The sequence below is a fragment of the Dermacentor silvarum genome, chromosome 6, assembly GCF_013339745.2.
Source record: "Dermacentor silvarum isolate Dsil-2018 chromosome 6, BIME_Dsil_1.4, whole genome shotgun sequence".
Lineage (NCBI taxonomy): Eukaryota > Metazoa > Arthropoda > Arachnida > Ixodida > Ixodidae > Dermacentor > Dermacentor silvarum.
Genome location: NC_051159.1, coordinates 84,327,505 through 84,346,627, shown reverse-complemented (window position 1 = coordinate 84,346,627; position 19,123 = coordinate 84,327,505). Strand labels below are relative to the sequence as shown.

Genomic DNA, 19,123 nt, shown 5'->3' with positions numbered 1-19,123 from the left:
TTCTTCCACCTGAGGAAGATCTATACACGGTGCACTCGCTGACATTCGTAGGTGCAACCGTTTTCCTAATTAGAATTTGCGCACGTTTCTGACATCACATAACTACCGTAGTTTCCGGTCTATAAGTCACACCTTTGTATAAGTCGCACCCACCAAGACGGCAGTTTTTCCAGAAAAAAAAACACTTATATAAGTCGCACCGGTGTATAAGACGCACCTGCTCATTCGGTAAGCTATTTAAAAAAGTTACAGTGACGTGTCACTTCGTGAACGCGGGTCACGCGCAAGCGTATGGGTGCCATATAATTGCGATAGCAACGATATGGACAATCCAGGCACATTTTTACCATCGTGGTCGCCGTGATGTTCCGTATAAAGTCCAAGGATGATAACATCATCCCCGCGCACCGTATGCCATATAAGCGAGTGAAAGCGTGTGACGGTGAGCCAAATCGCGCCCAAGGAAGGAAAGCGGGAAGGCAGAGCGAGAGGAAGAAAGAGTGGCTTGTATTCTGGTAGCAACTGCATAGTTCGCACAGCGGCACGCGCCGTATTTTGAAAGTGATCTGCCGATGCGATGACTTCGGGGTCGATCGACTCCTGCCGCCGCTTGCGTTGCTGCTCTGTCCTCGCACGGCGCTCGGCAACTCGATCACGAGAAGAACCCGGTACCTCCATAGCGCGCACACAACCCATAGCAACTGCCAGAGGAGGTCAACCCAGTGCGCTTGGCATGGCCATAGCATCCAATCTCATTTTGACAGTAGTTTTCCCGAAAAAAGAACACGTATATAGGTCGCACTGGTGCATTCTGTAAAATGCACCGCCGAAAAATTAAGAAAAGAAACACGACTTATACACCGAAAAATACGGTATTTCACAAAATTAACTAAAACATCTCCAAATCACTCCAGACTACGTGATGATGGTGACACATTCAAATAGCACTGCATCGGCACACACAATCCACAAAGAAGGAAAGGCTCACCACGCCCTGGTTGCCAGACCTTTCCTCCTCGCCCAATGAAAGGTCTATACTACATGCATGGTTATCTCATTTGCCTCTACTGACCCTAACAACAGCACCATCTCTTCTTGACAACTCCAAGCCCTGCAGCATGTATGTTGTTGCCATGGCTAAGGGACCTATTAGCAGGTGTTGGATTACTTCAGTTTCTTGTTTGCACAGCGCCAGTGATGTCGACAATAAATGTGCTGTACAAAGTGAAAACAAACAGTTGCCAAGAGACACTTGTAATGTTTCCTTACCCATTATGAAGAAGTTGTTGGACAGGGACTGCTCGTTCAGGTTGTTGTACGTGAGGTCGAGCACCTCAAGCATGGGGAAGGCACCGAACCCTCGAGGCAGGCTGCTGAGCCGGTTTATGCTGGGAATAGAGCAGGATACTGATGTATGCACACTACACAAAGCAAAATGAATTTTCTGGCATGCCCATGACTGGCCCCCTCCTAAGGCTCACAGTGGATACTTGTCACTGCTGCGGCTGTGCTCTAAGAAAAGTACAGACAAGCATGAACCTCTGAGAAAAGCGGCCACAAGAAAGAAAAGCGCTGCACCCATATAAATATTTCATAAAAAAGACCATGTAATGCTTGGGCAGAAAGGCAGTGGTCTATTAGAGCAACAAAATAGGTGCGAAGGGCAGGGAAATGCGGTGATGAATGACATGGGTTATTGGATCATGACGATGACAACGAAAGAATATTTCAGAAAATACCAGTATATGCATGCCACCCCGATTTCTGAAGCACAATGGCTTCAGCCTAGACTTCATGCACACTGTGCATGAAGTCCAGGCTAAAAAATGAGGACACCTTCGAAGCCATACCGTTCCTGTGATACAGACTCTAGTTGCTCCTGAACCAAGGACATTGCCAGCAATGAACGAGGTAGCCAATCAGAGCCGAAAAAAAATATACCCCAATTACTACTTACACCCTCAAATACATCCATTTCTCAATGCAAATACATTTCTGCTCTTTATTTGTGCGTGGACTGCACCACGGACATTTGCCATTACACTCAAGGGAAAAAAGTATGGCCCTTTGATCAGTTTTCAATTTATGGAATTACCAGAGGTAGTTTCAAAGTTGGTGGGGCTGAAGTATTAACTACAAGTGGTTGCGTTTATCAATGGCAAGTGAAAAAGCTGTATCAGAGCATTCACTGTACATTCCTGTAAACACTTTGCCATTTTGCTGACAATCACAGCCTAGTTTTTGACATCCAAAGCAGCACACATCTCTCACCAATGGGCTCTCATATTCAGGGGTGATCAGTAGAACGTAATAGTAATAGAACGTAATTAAAGATCCATTAAATAAACAATCACACTGAACACATTACTGTTGCCATTTGTTCTTGAGACTGAAGATAAACAGCCCCAATTGCTGCTACTACTCTTGGCAGTGAACGCATCTTTCATTATTCTTGATATTAACATTGAAATAGTGCAAAGCACAAGGTTATTACTGTTTTTTTTTTTTTTCAAATCCACGATACATGAAAATTGCCCTGCGTACCGCATTAAAAGAACTTGCTGGTACTTGTACTTATTCTGCTGTTGACAAGTAACAGTCATTGATAGCAAGTAATATTAACACTGCTCTCAAAGAATAAGAAATCCAAAATGAAACTGTGAAGAACAAAACAACAGAAGAAGAAAAAGCAACTAACATCCACTCTACAACAACGAAGACAAAACAGAAAAAGCTAAATAGGGAAACATGCATCCCCTAGGAGAATAGCATAAAGCTACTGGCTGAATCACATAAGCACCCACCCTCGTTGAAAGACAATGATGTCATCAGTGAGTCAGCAGCAGCAGCTGATGGCACACTAGAACTATAGAGACCACACAGCAGCTATGAAGGGCATGGCACTGCACGATGGTGCAAAGTACCAGTCACTTGGTAGTGGAACTAGGGAATTTCGCATTAACGTGTAGGTGGCATGCATCGTGTCAGCACTACCAGGTCAATCTGGCAATTTGTACATTGTGTGATGACGCACTGCTTACTGCCTTCATTAGTTGCATGCTTGTCCTTGTGCATTCGCATTGGCTTATGCCACATTGACGTCACAAGGACAGTCAGAATAGGAAATGACTGTGAGGAGCAAAAAATGTGCCAGATCAACAGGGACCCTGGCAGGTCTCTCAAGCTTTCCTAGACACTCATCGGCCGTACAAAATGCTGAAGATGCACACAACGTCCCAGTAAGCTGAGAGACCCAGAGAGTAAAATAATAATGCGAGCATATAGCATTCAAGAAAAAAAATCATGTGTAGATTTTGAACATACTTAACCTTTCGATAAGTAGTATGCTAATGCCCCAAAGCCGTACTGCACCTTACTGAGGCACAGTGGAGCGAACCGTACAAATCTTGACTGCCTGGAGTTCTTTATGTGCACCCAAATATAAATACATAAGTACCTTAGCATTCAACTAACATTGGAATGTTGTTGCCATAACCACTGCAACAAGGTAAGTTATTTATCTTAGAATCTCTAAAATCTGCACACACTTGCAAAACATTTAAACATATGTTTCTGAATGTTTGCTTAGGTAGGTACGGGGAAAGCACGACAAGGGAAAACTCAATATCAGAAGTATGCATGCTTATTAGAGCTACTCACGCCAAGTTCAGGATCTTGAGTTTTGGCATTGTAGAGATTGATGAGGGCAACTCCTGCATGCATTGAAAGGAAATGTCAAATCACAGCAAGCACTCTGTGAGGCACTGCGCACTAAACTTCATAATCATAATCACACCTGTCACCATTTGCTAAAATGTAACACTTCTTCTATTTTCAATATTTTCAATGACTCACCTAGTTGCACAATAAACATTTGCGCTGTAGAAAGGCAAAACAAAATTTACCTCCATCCTACAAGAAAATTCTGAAGGTCACTTTCTCTGGAGCTGCTGCAGTAATGCAATGATAAACATTTCTCACCTGTGCAATAACATCTGTCTAACATTTTTCACTAAACTTCATAAATCAATCGAAATCTCACTATAATGAACATGGATATGATAAATTCTTGGATATAACAAAAGTAAATCAGAAAATACTCTTGCTGATGGTAGCGTGTAAAGAATATGTGGTTATAATAAATATCAGATAAAATGAAGGTATTTTCTTATTGGATGCGATTTCTTAAGAACAAGGTTCAAATGTATAACTAGTTGTCCTTGCTGATAAAGAATGTACCAATTTCTTACATCACATAAAACACAACACTGGCTTTTCAATTACTTTCACTGCTTTTGATTCCAACGGCTATTCTACAGTTTGTTTAGAATTCTGCAGCAGGTCCAAGGAAAAGAAGATGTGGTAACAACAAATCAACATGTGGCAACATAACACAGCAACACCAACCAAAAGAAGGAAAAGAATCTACCTTTCAGTTCATACAGGAGCGTCATTCACAATGTATGAAAATGTGGATGCAATGTTTAAGGCTACACTAAAGAGGACTATTAAGTTAAGCTGTATTAGTAAATTGTAGTTCTGCAATAGCAAAGCGGCCACGTAGCCTACCATGGAAGGAGGTCTGGTACATGCAGGAAAGATACAAGAACAAAAGATGGGTGGTGATGACACCATGATGTTCCCACACGAGTTCACTGTGATGTCATGAATTGTGACGGCATCTACTCAGGTATAGTTATCAACAAAGAAAGACTACATTGCCCTGAAACCAATGAATGAACCTAGTTTAGAGACTTTTTCATGCACCAACCACATACGTACACTAAGAATAATAATAATAATAATAATAATAATAATAATAATAATAATAATAATAATAATACATTGTACTTTGAAATCAGTGACATCACATTTACATCACACATAGTGTTGTGGTTTCAGCACAAAATTCAATATGGGGAAGATTGGTCTTCGTTTTCTTCAGTAATAACAAACCTTTTTCACCGAAGTGAATTCTAATACAGTATAGACCACTTATAACGTAACTGCTTATAGTGCAGGACCGGATATAATAGAGTCTTTTCAGACTCCGGTTAATTTTCCCATAGCACTCTATGTGCGTGTCGCTTATAGTGCAGTTGCGGGACATGAAATACCGGTTACAGTGAGGCTGCCTGGAAGTTCAGCAGTCAACCTAGACGGCAAACGCTCCCCTCAAGCCACAAATACCGTATTTACTCGAATCTAACGTGCACTTTTTTTTTCGATAAAACAGGTCCAAGAATTGAGTGCGCGTTAGAATTGAGTACGACCCTAAATCTGCGTTACCATATAGCCGTCGGCATTTCAAAATGGCCGCCTCGCACGCGCGTCGAGCCTAGCTACTCTCGAGCCTAGCTACCGTAGCTTCCTCCATGTGCTGCAGTACACGTGCTTAAGCAATAGTCTACCGTCTGTCTTCATGCATTCTCTGTGTCTGCTCTATCAGCATGAAGTACTGAGTTCATCATGATGCCGCATTTAAAAGGAAAGTGATCATGTGTGTGGAGACGGACAGAAATCGGACCGCATCACGGGCGTTCGGAGAATCCGAAACTTGCGTTCGGGACTGGCGCAAACAGAAGGAGAGGATTTTCGCCAGCAAAGCAATGCGGAACGGTTTCAGTGGACCGAAGCAGGATGTAATCTGCGGCGGTCCCCTTCGGTGCTACGATCACCTTGGCCCTATCTTGAAAGCAATCTGCGACGGGGAAAGTCCGCCGCGTGCCATGTTTTCGCCGCTTATAGGTCACGTTGAAGCAAGAGGCATGATAGCACGAAGACGAAGGTCAATTCGTTCGCCGTGCTTCGTCACTCGAGCGTTTTGACAGTTCGTTTCCACGGTCAACGAGCGAGATGTGTTCATGTTTGCTTGTGCGTACATGACACCGTGCTTGTTCATTTATTTAGTAAGCGAATACGGAACCTAGAGCACGGTGAGAGCGACAGCAGAAATGCGCCTGGAGTGTCCATTATCGCAATAAAATAGTTGTTTTGGTTACAGTGCGGTACCGCTTATAGTGCGGATATTCGCGACTCTGGCGACTTACGTTACAAGAGGTCTACACTGTAGTTTCGAGAGACTACCCTACCAGTCTAAACCTATCTAGTGTCGCTAGTTGTGTGTCTTTACCAATAGGTTTCAGCATGCATTACAGTCAATAGAGGTGAACAAAAGAAGCTATGGCATGTATATCAACTTTGCCCAGCATCCTCAGATGATGCAGTTGATAACTTCTCAGGTCATGCAAAACACTACAAAAGCTTTGCAGTTTTTCTGTTGGTCTTCTGGACCACTTTTATAAACTAACTGAAATGCCACCTGATAATCTAGACTTAGTACAAAAACGTTGGATGTGTTAAAACATTTTAACGGCCAAAAAACTGATCTCTCTTGAAACCAGGAAGAGCTGCTGGGTGTGGTAAGATAAAATAGCTTTGCACAAATATGCAAGGGGGAGGAAGTTTTGAGAAATCCCCTGAAAAGCTTTCTCCACATTCATGAAAAGTGGAGAAAGTTTCAGGCATAAGGGTGTTGATGCCTACTTCGGCTTAATGATGACAAGTGTGTTACAACGAACAAGTACGCAATAGGCGATAATTTACGTGTTTATTCAAGAACTAAAGAACTCCATTGTTTGCATTCCCCTTCTTTGTATACATTTAACTTTCCCTCCAGCTACACGAAAACTCGAGAACTTTCAGCCACACTGGGAAGTTCTCATGGCTTAGTACAAGTGCTGCAGTACCAGTACAATCAATCCCATACCACTTTCACTTTGGTGAACATCCAGAGAGTTGACAGCTCATGACAATCATGACAAGTTTACAATCAGGTTGACAATCGTGACAGCTCATTGTGCATTATTCGTGTCATTTTCCAGCCATTTATAAAGAAAATGAACTTAAGAATGATTAAAGTTGAAATGCTGACAAGACGAATGCTTGCCCAAAAAGTTCTGTCACCACATTGGCGCATTTAGCCAACTAGCACTTGCTGGAAATAATATCCTAAAAGTTCAGCCACCTAGATCATCATGATGAGGAAATGCAAGGATCGCACATGGTGGACGTCTGATGAATACGGTAAACTAAGGCAATTCAGAAAAGTGATACGAGAGAAAAAAATTAAATTATGGGGTTTTACATGCCAAAACCACTATCTGATCATGAGGCACGCCGTAGTGGGGGATTCCGGATTAATTTGGACCACCCGGGGTTCTTTAACGTGCACCTAAATCTAAGTACACGGGTGTTTTCTGCATTTCGCCCCCATCGAAATGAGGCCGCCATGGCCGGGATTCGATCCCGCAACCTTGTGCTCAGCAGCCCAACACCATAACCACTGAGCAACCACAAGGGGTTATACGAGAGAAAGAAAAATGTTTCTAGAGACCGTGTGCGGATATTTTCAAATGTTACTAACCTTTTGTAACACTATGCTCCTTTATGCACAGGCTAAAACTTCCTGCAATCTTCACTTATATATTACACTAATATGGCCCGTACAGCATATATACAGGGTGTTTCAGCGAACACTTTCAAAATTTATTTAAGGTTGCCTGTGGCAGATAGTCCAATTCTAATTAATGAGGTGGTCTACTCGAAGAGGCGGACATTACTTGCACAAAAAATTGAAATGCATAATCGACTAATTAACAAAAATTCAATAATTAGGTTTTCAACTAATTACCTGATGGCCCATTTTGCAATTTACAAATTGTAGCCGTGGAGTTCGCAAGGCGATCCGGATCCACTTGGAACGAATTCTCGGGATGACACCAGTTTCGATATATTAATTCCTGAACTTTGTGGAACGCATTGGCGTTCCAGTTAATTTTGTGTTTCAATGCATAAAGCGAAGTTTTGTTAAGAACCCCCCATAACTGGAACGCCAATGCATTTCTCCACAAAGTTCAGGAATTATCTCGAAACTGGTGTCATCCCGAGAATTCGTTCCAAGTGGATCCGCCTTGCGAACTCCACGGCTACAATTTGTAAATTGCAATATGGACCATCAGGTAATTAGTTCAGAACTTAATTAGTAAATTTCTGTTAATTATTCAATTATAAATTTAAATTTCTTGTGCAAGTAATGTCTGCCTCTTCAAGTAGACCAGCTCATGAACTAGAATTGTGCTATCTGCCACAGGCAACCTTTAAGAATTTTTGAAAGTGTTCGCTGAAACACCCTGTATAACGAATTGTGACATGTGGCACTAACATTGTTAAACTTCATGAACTTACCTGCAAAGATAAACTGCTACTGGCATTGGCACAATACAGGGAGCATGGAATTGTTTCCACAAGAACATCTAGTGCATTGGTACTAATGACAGCCTCCTTAACTTGTCATTGTCGTAGATAAGTATGAATAACTAGTAATAAATTGTTATTTTTGTGGGACAAAAAGTACCGAAGAGAATGGTGTAGCTATTAATGTTTGTTCACCAAAGAAATATATGCTACATTCCTCCATCCTTAGCATGGCAAATAAAGAGCTTGTACATCAACTTACCACAATTTGGTTGTTGCATAGTGTCAGAATTTCCAAGTTGTACAAGTTTGCGATGCTAGCAGGAACAACTGCAAACAAAATTTACCGCCTTTATCAATACATAAAGCTATGAAGATTTAAAATGGTCAGCACAATGGAAGCAAATTGTGAGCCTATGTTTTTACACTGGTGCATAACATGCATATGTCAAGATTACAAGTGTCACTGAAAAAATCATCTCTAGACACGGATGTCTCAAACTGCATGTTAATGACCTTGATGAAAACTGAAGCGGACGAAGAGGAGAGAACGTGTGAGACGAAGGCTCGCGCTAGCGCCATCTTGCGCAGTTGGTTGAATAAATCGCCCCTTACGGACGTCAGTCTCGGTCTCCAACATAGTACTATATGGTGCCGTGAAACCCGGGAGAAGACTGGCGTCCTGCACCGACGATGGATCGACTGCGACGCAGCAGAGGCGTACTTCGAGCCGCTGCTACAAGGCTCATCTTGTCCGCCACCGAAGCGCTACAAGCTGAGCATCCTTCGTCACCTGACCTGCAAGTTATTTTGGATGGCCTGAAGGACAAGGACTCGGCGCTACTAGTGCTCAACGAGAAGATTGTTGACCTCATGGACGACGGTGACGAGTATGAGGCGGAAGCCACCGTCGCTCTGGAGTACCATGACAAGGTCCGCAACACCACGAGCGGTCCGCTTCATTCTGAATTCTGCTACAAGAGCCGGAGACAGCGCCACACAGAGCGTTCTGAGTGAAACCGCCACCCAAGACGTCTCCATTCAAGCAAGTTCCCGAGCACCGTTACAACGAGTTGCCCTACCGAAACTACAGGTACCCGTTTTCTCCGGTGAACTTCGCGAGTGGCAGGGCTTCTGGGAACATTTCGAGGCCACGATCCATAACAACAGCGAGCTGTCCGACATCGAGAAATTTTCGTACTTCAGATCCTACTTAACCGGAGCAGCGAAGCATACTATCGAAGGTGTGCGTCTGGCGGAAGCGAACTACGCTGTAGCAGTGAAAATGTTCCAAGAGAAGTTCAGCCGTCATACCACCCTCGTTGACGACCACATCAACTGTTTACTTGCCATCGCACTCATTGATCGCGCTTCTCAGGTATCGCAGCTGCGGGAACTCTACGAAGAGGTGCACTTTCATAAAAGCTGCCTCGGCAGCTTCGGGGTTTCAGCGTCAGAATACGCGGTCATCCTTCATTGCGTCTTTATGCGATCGCTTCCCAAAGATATCGCTATTCTCTACCGTCAACGTATGAAGGAGACTGAGCCCGATGATGGAGCTACTTCGAGGTCGCGGCAAGAGGAGGTGTGAAAGGTCATGAAGTTCCTGCAGGTGTGAGTCGAGAGTAGAGAAGAGAGCTAGGCCTCCCATTCAAGGTGCCTACTGAAAATTACCTCCACGGGACACGGGTGATGCCAACCTTGTCTACCACCGCCGGTACCGTCAGCATTAGCATTGGCCGCAGGATCTGCATCGAACGACCATTCCTGCTTTGTACTCTGCGATAACCGTTAAAAATTAAATTATGGGGTTTTACGTGCCAAAACCACGATCTGATTATGAGGCATGCCATAGTGGGGGACTCCGGAAATTTGGACCACCTGGGGTTCTTTAACGTGCACCTAAATCCAAGTACACAGGTGTTTTCGCATTTCGCCCTAATCGAAATGCGGCCGCCGTGGCCGGTATTCGATCCCGCGACCTCGTGCTCAGCAGCCCAACACCATAGCCACTGAGCAACCACGGCGGGTGTGCGATAACCGTGACCACGCCATAAAGGATTGCCACGTCATATTGTCAGCCCATGAGATCAGACGCCGGCTTGCTAGAAAGAAATGTTATTTTAAATGTGGCAGAGAGAGCCATGTAGCACGAATGTGCCGCAACGCCGCGTGGCTCAAGTGCAAGTTATGCTCTAAACGTCACCTTTCCGTACTTTGCGCCATATGGAAACAAGATAGCAACCACCCGTCTCCGGAGAGCAGTGATCCACTTGTCAACCATGATCCAACAAAAAGTGTCAAGCGGCCAGTGACAATTGCTTCAGCTAGTAGTGATAAGTCTGCACCTGTCCTGATGCAAACGGCCACAGTTTGGGGTCTTCTGTCCCGAGGGAAGGCAGGTCGAACTTTTTGGACAGGTAGCGTCGAATAAAGGTTCTCTGGCTGCCGGTGTCAAGCAGTAGTCGAACTAACACGGAATGGTGGTTTCGGACGCCCAAACTGTGGCCGTTTGCATCAGGACAGGTGCAGACATATCACTACTAGCTAGAACAATTGTCAGCCAACCGAAGACCGTCTCAACTGCGCATAGATCGCTGCTTAGACGTTCTATTCTTCCGGTCACTATGCACCAATAGTAATCTGATCCTATAAGAACACTGATGCCTGGCCTAATTGGAACTTCAGCACATCCGCCCTATTCCTTACGTGTGAACAGAAGAAACAATGTGCACACGAAATTGAGTCGACGGATAGGTGGCGACTTGGTGCAATAGGCGTCACTGACACCGAGAAGACACCAACGATGCTTGCCAAACCACCAAGGGAGTTGCCCAGCTTTATCTCCACTCCGTTCCTGACTCAATTTATATCTAAACTCAGAAAGTCGCAACAGAAGCCGGCCTCCTATAGCCTGGAAAAGAATGTCGACTACGTCAGTCAGCCTCGTTCCAGCCCATGTTCGAAATTTAAGTCCAGCCTGTTCGACCACGACGACACGTGACATCTGAATGAGTCGCCAACACGGTACACCACGGTGGATCATTGGTTCAAAGTTCCAGAGAACAACTCCAAGCCCAAGAGACCAGTTGCTGAACCGCTCACCTACCCCTACAGTCTTGCACGAGGCCAAAGGAGTCAACGCGCAATGCGAGCAGATCACACATCAAAGGCCATTCACTGGATGCAAGCGAACCTCTACAGTGAGAAGTACACTCTTCTCAGTTACTTCGTGAACAAAGTGTGGGACACCCGGAAATTGCTGCTGCAAAATCACCACTCCTCCTACCGTCACCGCAGTGAGGAGACTGAACATCACCAGAGATGCACTGCTCGGAACCGCAGTCCCGAGTACACCATCTCGACGGTTTCGAGCAAGGATGACAATTTTATCACTGAGAACGACCGCTACATGCAGCTGCCCCGGCTGGTGCAGCCACCCCAACGACAAGTCCGGTATCCAGAAAAGCTTCTTCTACGGCTTCGGAAATGGTGAAAGAAGGGATACCTCTTGTTCATATGCTCTGCTCAACATAGCAAGCCGATGCTGTCTTCAAACTAACAGCCCGACAACCTTGTGGTCGAGGACATAAACACGCCGCGCCTCAAGCATTGAAGACCGGCCGTGACATTAAAACGTTTTGAGGAGAGGACGCTAGGGTGCGGTCATTCCCGACACTACTGTCGACGCAAGTCCGACGTCCTGTACAGCGGCTTTACCACCTGGAGGCGCACAACGTGCAACGCAGCCCCGGGAGTGTGATGAAAACTGAAAATGACGAAGAGGAGAGAATGCGTGAGATGAAGGCTCGCGCTAGCGCCATCTTGAGCAGTTGGCTGTATAAACCGCCCCCCCCTACGGACGTCAGTCTCGGTCTCCAACAACCTAATCCTTGCTTCTTCTTCTTTCTGGGGTTTTACGTGCCATAACCAGCTCTGATTATGAGGCACGCCGTAGTGGAGGGCTCCGGATTAATTTCGACCACCTGGGGTTCTTTAACATGCACTACAACGCAAGCCCAGGGGCGTTTTTGCATTTCGCCTCCATTGAAATGCAGCCGCCGCGGCCGGCATTCAATCCCACTACCTCGTGCTCAGCAGCGCAATGCCTTAGCTGACTGAGCTACCCCGGCGGGTCATAATCCTTGCTTCACTTAACGCTTATGTCCAACTTAAACACATGCCCCACTCTCAGAAAAGCATTGAAATGAACCTAGCTCATGTACACAGAGTCAGCAGAAATGCAAGTAACACAATAGTATTGATTACACAACACACCATGATGGTCTCAACAGGATGCCCCACCACCAGAAAACACTGATTGTATGTAGCACTTTTCAGTTGATGAAGTTCCGCAAAGTCTAAAGAAACTGATATCTTTTTTTGTCATGAGAAATAATGCTAGCATGAAGGTTTTACAGCACATTCTTATTATTATGCATAACAAGCAACCTGTGTGCTCAATGTTGTAAATCCCTATATACCATGTCGTATGACTCCTCATGCTCATATTATTATTTTGCAAGTAGTGCAAAGTATTTTCATAGAAGGCCATCTCAGCAACTTCCATGAAAAGAATAAGACAATTAACTACAAAATGTTTGCTTTTGCTGATCTTTATAAACATGCAGTACAGCTAGTGGGTGTAGCAGCCCATACTATCTGCAAGTAGGTGTGGTGCTTGCTGTAGAATAAATGGTACTAGTACATTCACTAAACAGCGAGTTTGTTTGCTTGTTTCTTGCCTTCCAATTCTTATATGGCAGCACTGAATTAACTACACAACACACTAAGCACAACACGAAACTGAGGTATATGCAGGAGAGTATCAAGGAATGAAAATAGGAAACACTGAATCTGCTATGAGCAGAGGTCATAAAAGCAAACATTGACTAACAAACTGGCACCTTCACTGTGAAATCCATTGCCTCTGCAAATAGGATTGTTCACATACCCTAAAGCTTTCCTGTAAATAAAAACTGCAGGGACGACAAAATCCTCATATTTATGGCATTGACGTTAAAGGCAAGGAGCTGGGGGCAGCTGTTATCCCGGTATTTGGGATGATTGCCTGTGAAAACCCAATGACTAAGCAGAGAAACAAGGTGGCAAGTAGTTCCTGCCACCAGTCCACCCCCCCCCCCCCCACCTTCTAAGCACCATCAAATCCAAGCTTAAAGGTACATAAAAGCTTTAAAGTGATTAGCATTCTTAAGGTACTTCCCACACTTTCGAGGGGCTGACTGTCTGTCTATCTAACTATCTATGTCTAAAACCATTCTCTCACCAACCTGGGTCACTGGGTAGTCCTTGCCAAATGGGTAGCACGTCAGGCTGCTGTGCCAGGCTGACGTGCTACCAGTCGGACCAACTTGGGTCACGAGTATGTGGCACTGTGTACCTATGTGCTGCTCTGCAATGAACCTCTTTGACGCCGACATAGGCCACTGGAGATGCAGCACTGGGCATGTGGCACCGATTATGTACCACTCCTAAATGAAACTCTTTGACACCTACTTGGAGCACCAAGTATTTGCCACTTGGTTTGTGCTGCTCTTCGATAAACCTCTTTGATACTGTAGTGGCTGCACCTCGGTCAAGACAGTGTCATAATCGCAGCAGCAGAGACGTAAAGGCGCTCCGGGCACTTCCCGACGCAGTCTTAATAAATGTAGTTTTCGTTTCGGCCAGATGTCCCTTCTCTACGCTCCGCTCCGTCCAAGGCCCCAGAGACAAGCAGGTTCACGCTGCCATACCAATTTGGGTCCCTGGATATGTGGCAGTAGGCGTGTGCCGCTCTTCAATCGACATCTGCGATGTTAACTTTGATAACTAGGTGCGTGCTACTGGGCATGTGCCACTCTACAATGATAAAAATGAGCCTTTCAATTTCTCTGATGGTCGGCAGAATCAAACCCGCACTATGCACGGACTTTATGGCGGCGTTGCTAGATGGTGCAGCATGTGCAGTAAGAGGCGCAATAGAAGAGGCCAACTGCCTACACATTTCAGTACTGACAAAACGGTGTTTCGCTACATTGCTTCAATGCTAATCGCATTAACTTTGACATTCATCGTGAGACAGGTTCAGTGGTAATTTTACTGTTTACATCACAGGACCCCAACATGTGCTTGTTTCGGACTGTTGCAAGAAGTGTTGCCACTTTTTTAGTGCCTTCAAGCAGGTGCTATACACAAGCTCACAACAGTGCAGCGCAGATTATGGCAGCCCACAGGGAGCTTTAACTAAATGGATATACGGTGGCAGGCAAACAGACATGGTACTGTGACATTTCAACGAGACAATTAGTTACCACTTATTAATGTGTGTAGCACAAGACATAAGTTTAAGCAATTTCAGCAGGCAAAACAATGCTCACAAATGCCATGGAAATTAATCAATGCACATATCTTGGGAAGCCAAGCTTAGTCATATTCACATCATAGTCAATATTTTCTTTCTAGGCACACTTACCTCTGATTTTGTTGTGGCTCAATGTCAACCTTGTCAAGTTTGGCAAGGAGACTGAAAAACAGATAAATGTAATGTGTGTCCTTAGCAAACAAATCGAAATCAATACACATTTTAAAAAATTACATCCGAATAAAAAATAAGACATCTCATCAATATATTTAGGAACATGTACACGTTACTCAAGAGAACTCGTGCACAAGCACACGAAGGGAATATACAACATTCCCTGGGACCAGTGCAATCTCAAGTCAAACATGACACTGCAATTGAGAACATCATGCGCACTTTTTACGACGAGTTTGCATGAAACATGACTTTGCATCACACAAAGCACCATGCGAATATCGCATAACGAACGGTTTCGCGATTGCGAAACAGGGCGTGTGAAAACACTAAATACTGCGCTGCATTCGGTAAACGCTACGATTTCTTCATGAGCGAAAGCGAGCGTCTTGCAATATTATGTTGGCGCAGTGTCATAATGCGACACATTAGCGACGCGCAGTGTCATAATGGCAATGATCGAAACAAACGTATCTGTGTAATGACGTAAGTACTAGCAAGCAATTTACTGGCGTTTGTAGACGTTGACACAGAGGCATGCGTTGCTCAAATCAGGCTTGTGCGTTACATAAATCGCATTTCTCAACAAATAACAAAAATCTTAAGGTATGCGTAAGGATCAACCTGGAATAAAAAGAAATTTGGTGATGCTCATCATAGTGCAGACAGTATGGTTACAACATGAACAAGGCGACACAGATCGGCAGCTTTAACAGGCGACAGAAATTATTTGACTAATTGTGCAGCTTCGAGCAATTTTATTAGAATCATTGAACAGCCTGCCGGCTGCACTGTCGCGGAGACGCGAGGCTGAACTTAGTTGGCTACGCCCAGGTCATGCCCATGCGTTGCTTTGTTTACTTTCTGTTTGCGAGAGCGTCCGTGTTTCTCCCTAACAGCGCTCAACCACATGTGTACAGATTTTATCAACACTCGAGAGCACTTCTGCGGCCAATGTTGCGCTACGTATCAAGACAACGGCGCAATGCACAGCAAAATGTAAACCCCATATACGTGAATCAACCCCCGCAGATGTGACATCACAACCGGTTTAAAAATACGGAGCCGCGCCAAATTTGGAAAAGGGGTCAAAAACAGAGGAGTACGCCTTCGTAGAGCCGCAACTCACACAGTCCGGGTATCTCTTCGATGGACGTGATTCCTCGGTCGACCAGGTCGAGCTCGGGGTTGTTTTGCTCCCGGGCTTCGTCCACCACTTTCTTCACCTTGGCCATTTTGTTAAAATCCAGGCAATTACAGGAAGTGTGCTTAGTGTCGTGCTCCATCCTGCCTGATCGACTTCCGGACGTCGACTCACTGCAGTTTCACTCGCGAGACGCTGGGTGCCGCCACGGTCGCTATGCGCGCGCGCGTCCCACGCAGGACTCCCCGGCCTGGCCGCGTGCCCACGCGAACAGCGCGAAGGTCGGAACAAAAATGAACGAAAGCACCGGCATATACAAATGTAAAGATGCTCACAGAACGCCTATGAGGTACTTTCCCACCTTTCAGATGTCGCTACTGCCTCGTCAGAGCATGAGTTTTGTCTACAAAAGACTAGTTTCGCTGTAAGCGATATTCCCTACACAACTATAGACACGCCGTCCTATGCAGCTTGGATCTTTCTTTTATTTAATTACATGTAAATAAGAAACAGGATACTGCAAGCTAAGAATTGTTTTGCGTAGTGCTGCGCAGTACACGGATCAATCTAGCTACAGATAAAATTATTTTCTCCTGTGTGATTGCTACACAGGTATTATAGACCAAAAAGGTTTACGGACCACGGGATCTCAGGAAACGCTAAATATCCGAGCAGCCTTTAAAAGTAATCAGTAGAACCGTACATCACAATGTTGTTCGCATATACCAGCAGAGGCTGTAAATGGGAATACCAGAGTGCGTTTTGAGGCTGCGGCGATATTCAGCTTTTTGTCAGATCCCTTCGTCCGTAAACTTTTTTCGTCGATAGTACGTAGTGATGGCACAAGCGCCGACTAAGGGGGGGGCTCCAGCCTCTCCCCCCCCCCTCCCCCAGGCAATGCCGACGCCACCCTTCACTTCAAAAATGTCGTTATCAGAGTCCTGTTACCCAAATCATTTATGCTTTCTTTTTAGTTGCCTCTACCTATTCCCTTAAACTGTTATTGTGGCTAAAAGCTACCTGCATCATTGTTGAAGCGGACGTGCACGGCTTTTATTCATACTTTCGCTTTATTTCTGGAAATCCTGACAACAGGAAACAAGCGAATTAGAAGCACCAACGGCGGCTACCTCATCCGTATTTTTTCACCTTCAACGTGTTATTTTAATTTCCAGTGTGAACTAACAATTATTTCTAATGATATGGATAGTCTATGTCTAAAGAATGAATATGTTGCTGTATGTTCAACTCGCTACAAATTGATTTGCGTGCTTTTTTGACACTGAGAAAGATCTGCAGACTTCAGTGACCCTTTCGGCAGAGTCTTTTATCAACGGTGAGTGAAATGCACGTCAATGATATGTGTCTCAGCATTGCTTCTCTTTCCAGTAGGTAATGCTAGCGACTCATGAAAAAAAAAACTTATAATAATTTACAAACTTTATTGGGGATGTAAAAATCGCAACGTGCCTGCAGAGGTCATAAATATATATAATTAACTTAGTAACTGAAGTGAGACCAAGCCGGATTCACTCGAAATCAGAATCAATAGCAGTCATGCGCAGCAGAGCTTTTACTAGGACTCAAAATAAAAAAAAAAGAGGCTGCAGTTTCGCCGGAAAGGCGAAACTGCATTTAGTGCAATTAGTGATAGCGAAACATAAGATAATTTACACGAAGGAAGATACTTACCGTGTAAATCCGTGTAAGAGCCGCACCCCCAACTTGAAAGCAAAGATATATATATATATATATATATATATATTATAATCCAACTGAGAAGCAATCGCATTCAGCGCTGATTCCGATCGCGCTCCACTGCGAATTTCCCGCGCAGCGTACTATCGCGCGTCGCAACTATATATATATATAAAGGCGGTTACAACTTAACAAGACAGGAAGAGGCACCCGCCCTGATCACTGAAGCGCAGCAGCCGACTGCTAAAGTCCTATATATATATATATATATATATATATATATATATATATATATATATATATATATATATATATTGCTTTAAGGGACTTTACCGAATGCCACCGGGGCTAAAGAAATAGTCCCGATGACGCAACTCGGCCCAGCTCGAAGCGCGGGCGGCCATGTCCTCCGTCGGCGGGGTCACCGGCCGTCCGGCTCATGACGTCAGTCTCGAGTGCGCGCCCATTGGTGGATGCTCGTGTGCATCCGCCTTTAATTTGGAAGGCCTTGGAACGTCGCTGCCCTCTAAAGTTGTACACGACTATACACGGCGGAGGTTTGCGCCGGATTTCATACTCGTAGTTGGAAAAATTAGATGAAATGGCCGGTCCCATGTAAGGCTAGTCAAAATTGCGGTAAAAACGTGGGCCCTCACACGAGTCTGTACGTTGGTTATATCGCCTATGTGAATTGTAGTGACATTTACGGACTAGTTAAATTAACAAACATCGTGCAATGCACCGACCATGTAAGCCTGTAAATATGTCGCTGGATAACCAGGAGCAGTCGCTATCACAACGCTGGCATTATAAAGAACGCCGGCAGCGGGGACGAACGGTTCGTACAGCCATGCGATTCACTGCTACTCCGAAAATTAAATTCATCATCATCATCTGCATATTTTTATGTTCACTACAGGACGGCCTCTGTCAGCGATCTCCAATTACCCCTGTCTCTTAACTTAGGCTATATGTGCTATCTGCAACACTTGGGGCGCGGAAAAACAGCCTAAGAAGGAAGACAGCGTGCATGAAGTTAGCAGCCATGCCTGCTCGCCCTTGGTCATTGCACCCCCCCCCCCCCCCCCCCAATGATTACCAGCAATTGCATATGGCACGTGGGCCGCGTCAGCGTCAACCGCGCACAGTCATTCGCTGCTGCGGCAGGGCTAGATGAGAAGACGCGTGATCTCCTCCCCATGCGCGCATTTGATCATGTAACCTCCAACTAACCCGAATATTGAACGCGTGGGAAGATAATGTCCATCAAGCCGCCATCTTTTTCGGCTCAGTGTTACGGGCTTTTCTCGCACCCGTAGTGTGTGGGTCGCTCACTCATATGACTTTTGGACTTCATACGGGATATCACATGTGACGACAACAGCGAACATTTGCCTGGAGTGTCGATACAATTGCTGTCGCAATAAAAGGAGAAATAGAAAACAGGCGTCGAGCTCGCTTCTATCGCGGCTGCGGACGTTGCAATG

General features: G+C 45.0%; 1 protein-coding gene across 1 annotated transcript in view; it reads right to left on the bottom strand.

Annotated features, from left to right (window-relative positions):
- LOC119455698 (ras suppressor protein 1) overlaps positions 1-16,098 on the bottom strand; it is a 41,698-nt gene extending 25,600 nt beyond the window's left edge. The window contains exons 1-5 of the mRNA XM_037717122.2: positions 15,924-16,098; positions 14,732-14,782; positions 8,519-8,586; positions 3,661-3,713; positions 1,270-1,388 (exon numbers count right to left, since the gene is read on the bottom strand). Of these exons, the coding sequence (XP_037573050.1) occupies positions 1,270-1,388; positions 3,661-3,713; positions 8,519-8,586; positions 14,732-14,782; positions 15,924-16,080 (448 nt within the window). The 5' untranslated portion in view covers positions 16,081-16,098. The remainder of the gene's footprint in view (positions 1-1,269; positions 1,389-3,660; positions 3,714-8,518; positions 8,587-14,731; positions 14,783-15,923) is intronic.
- Between the last annotated feature and the right edge of the window lie 3,025 nt (positions 16,099-19,123).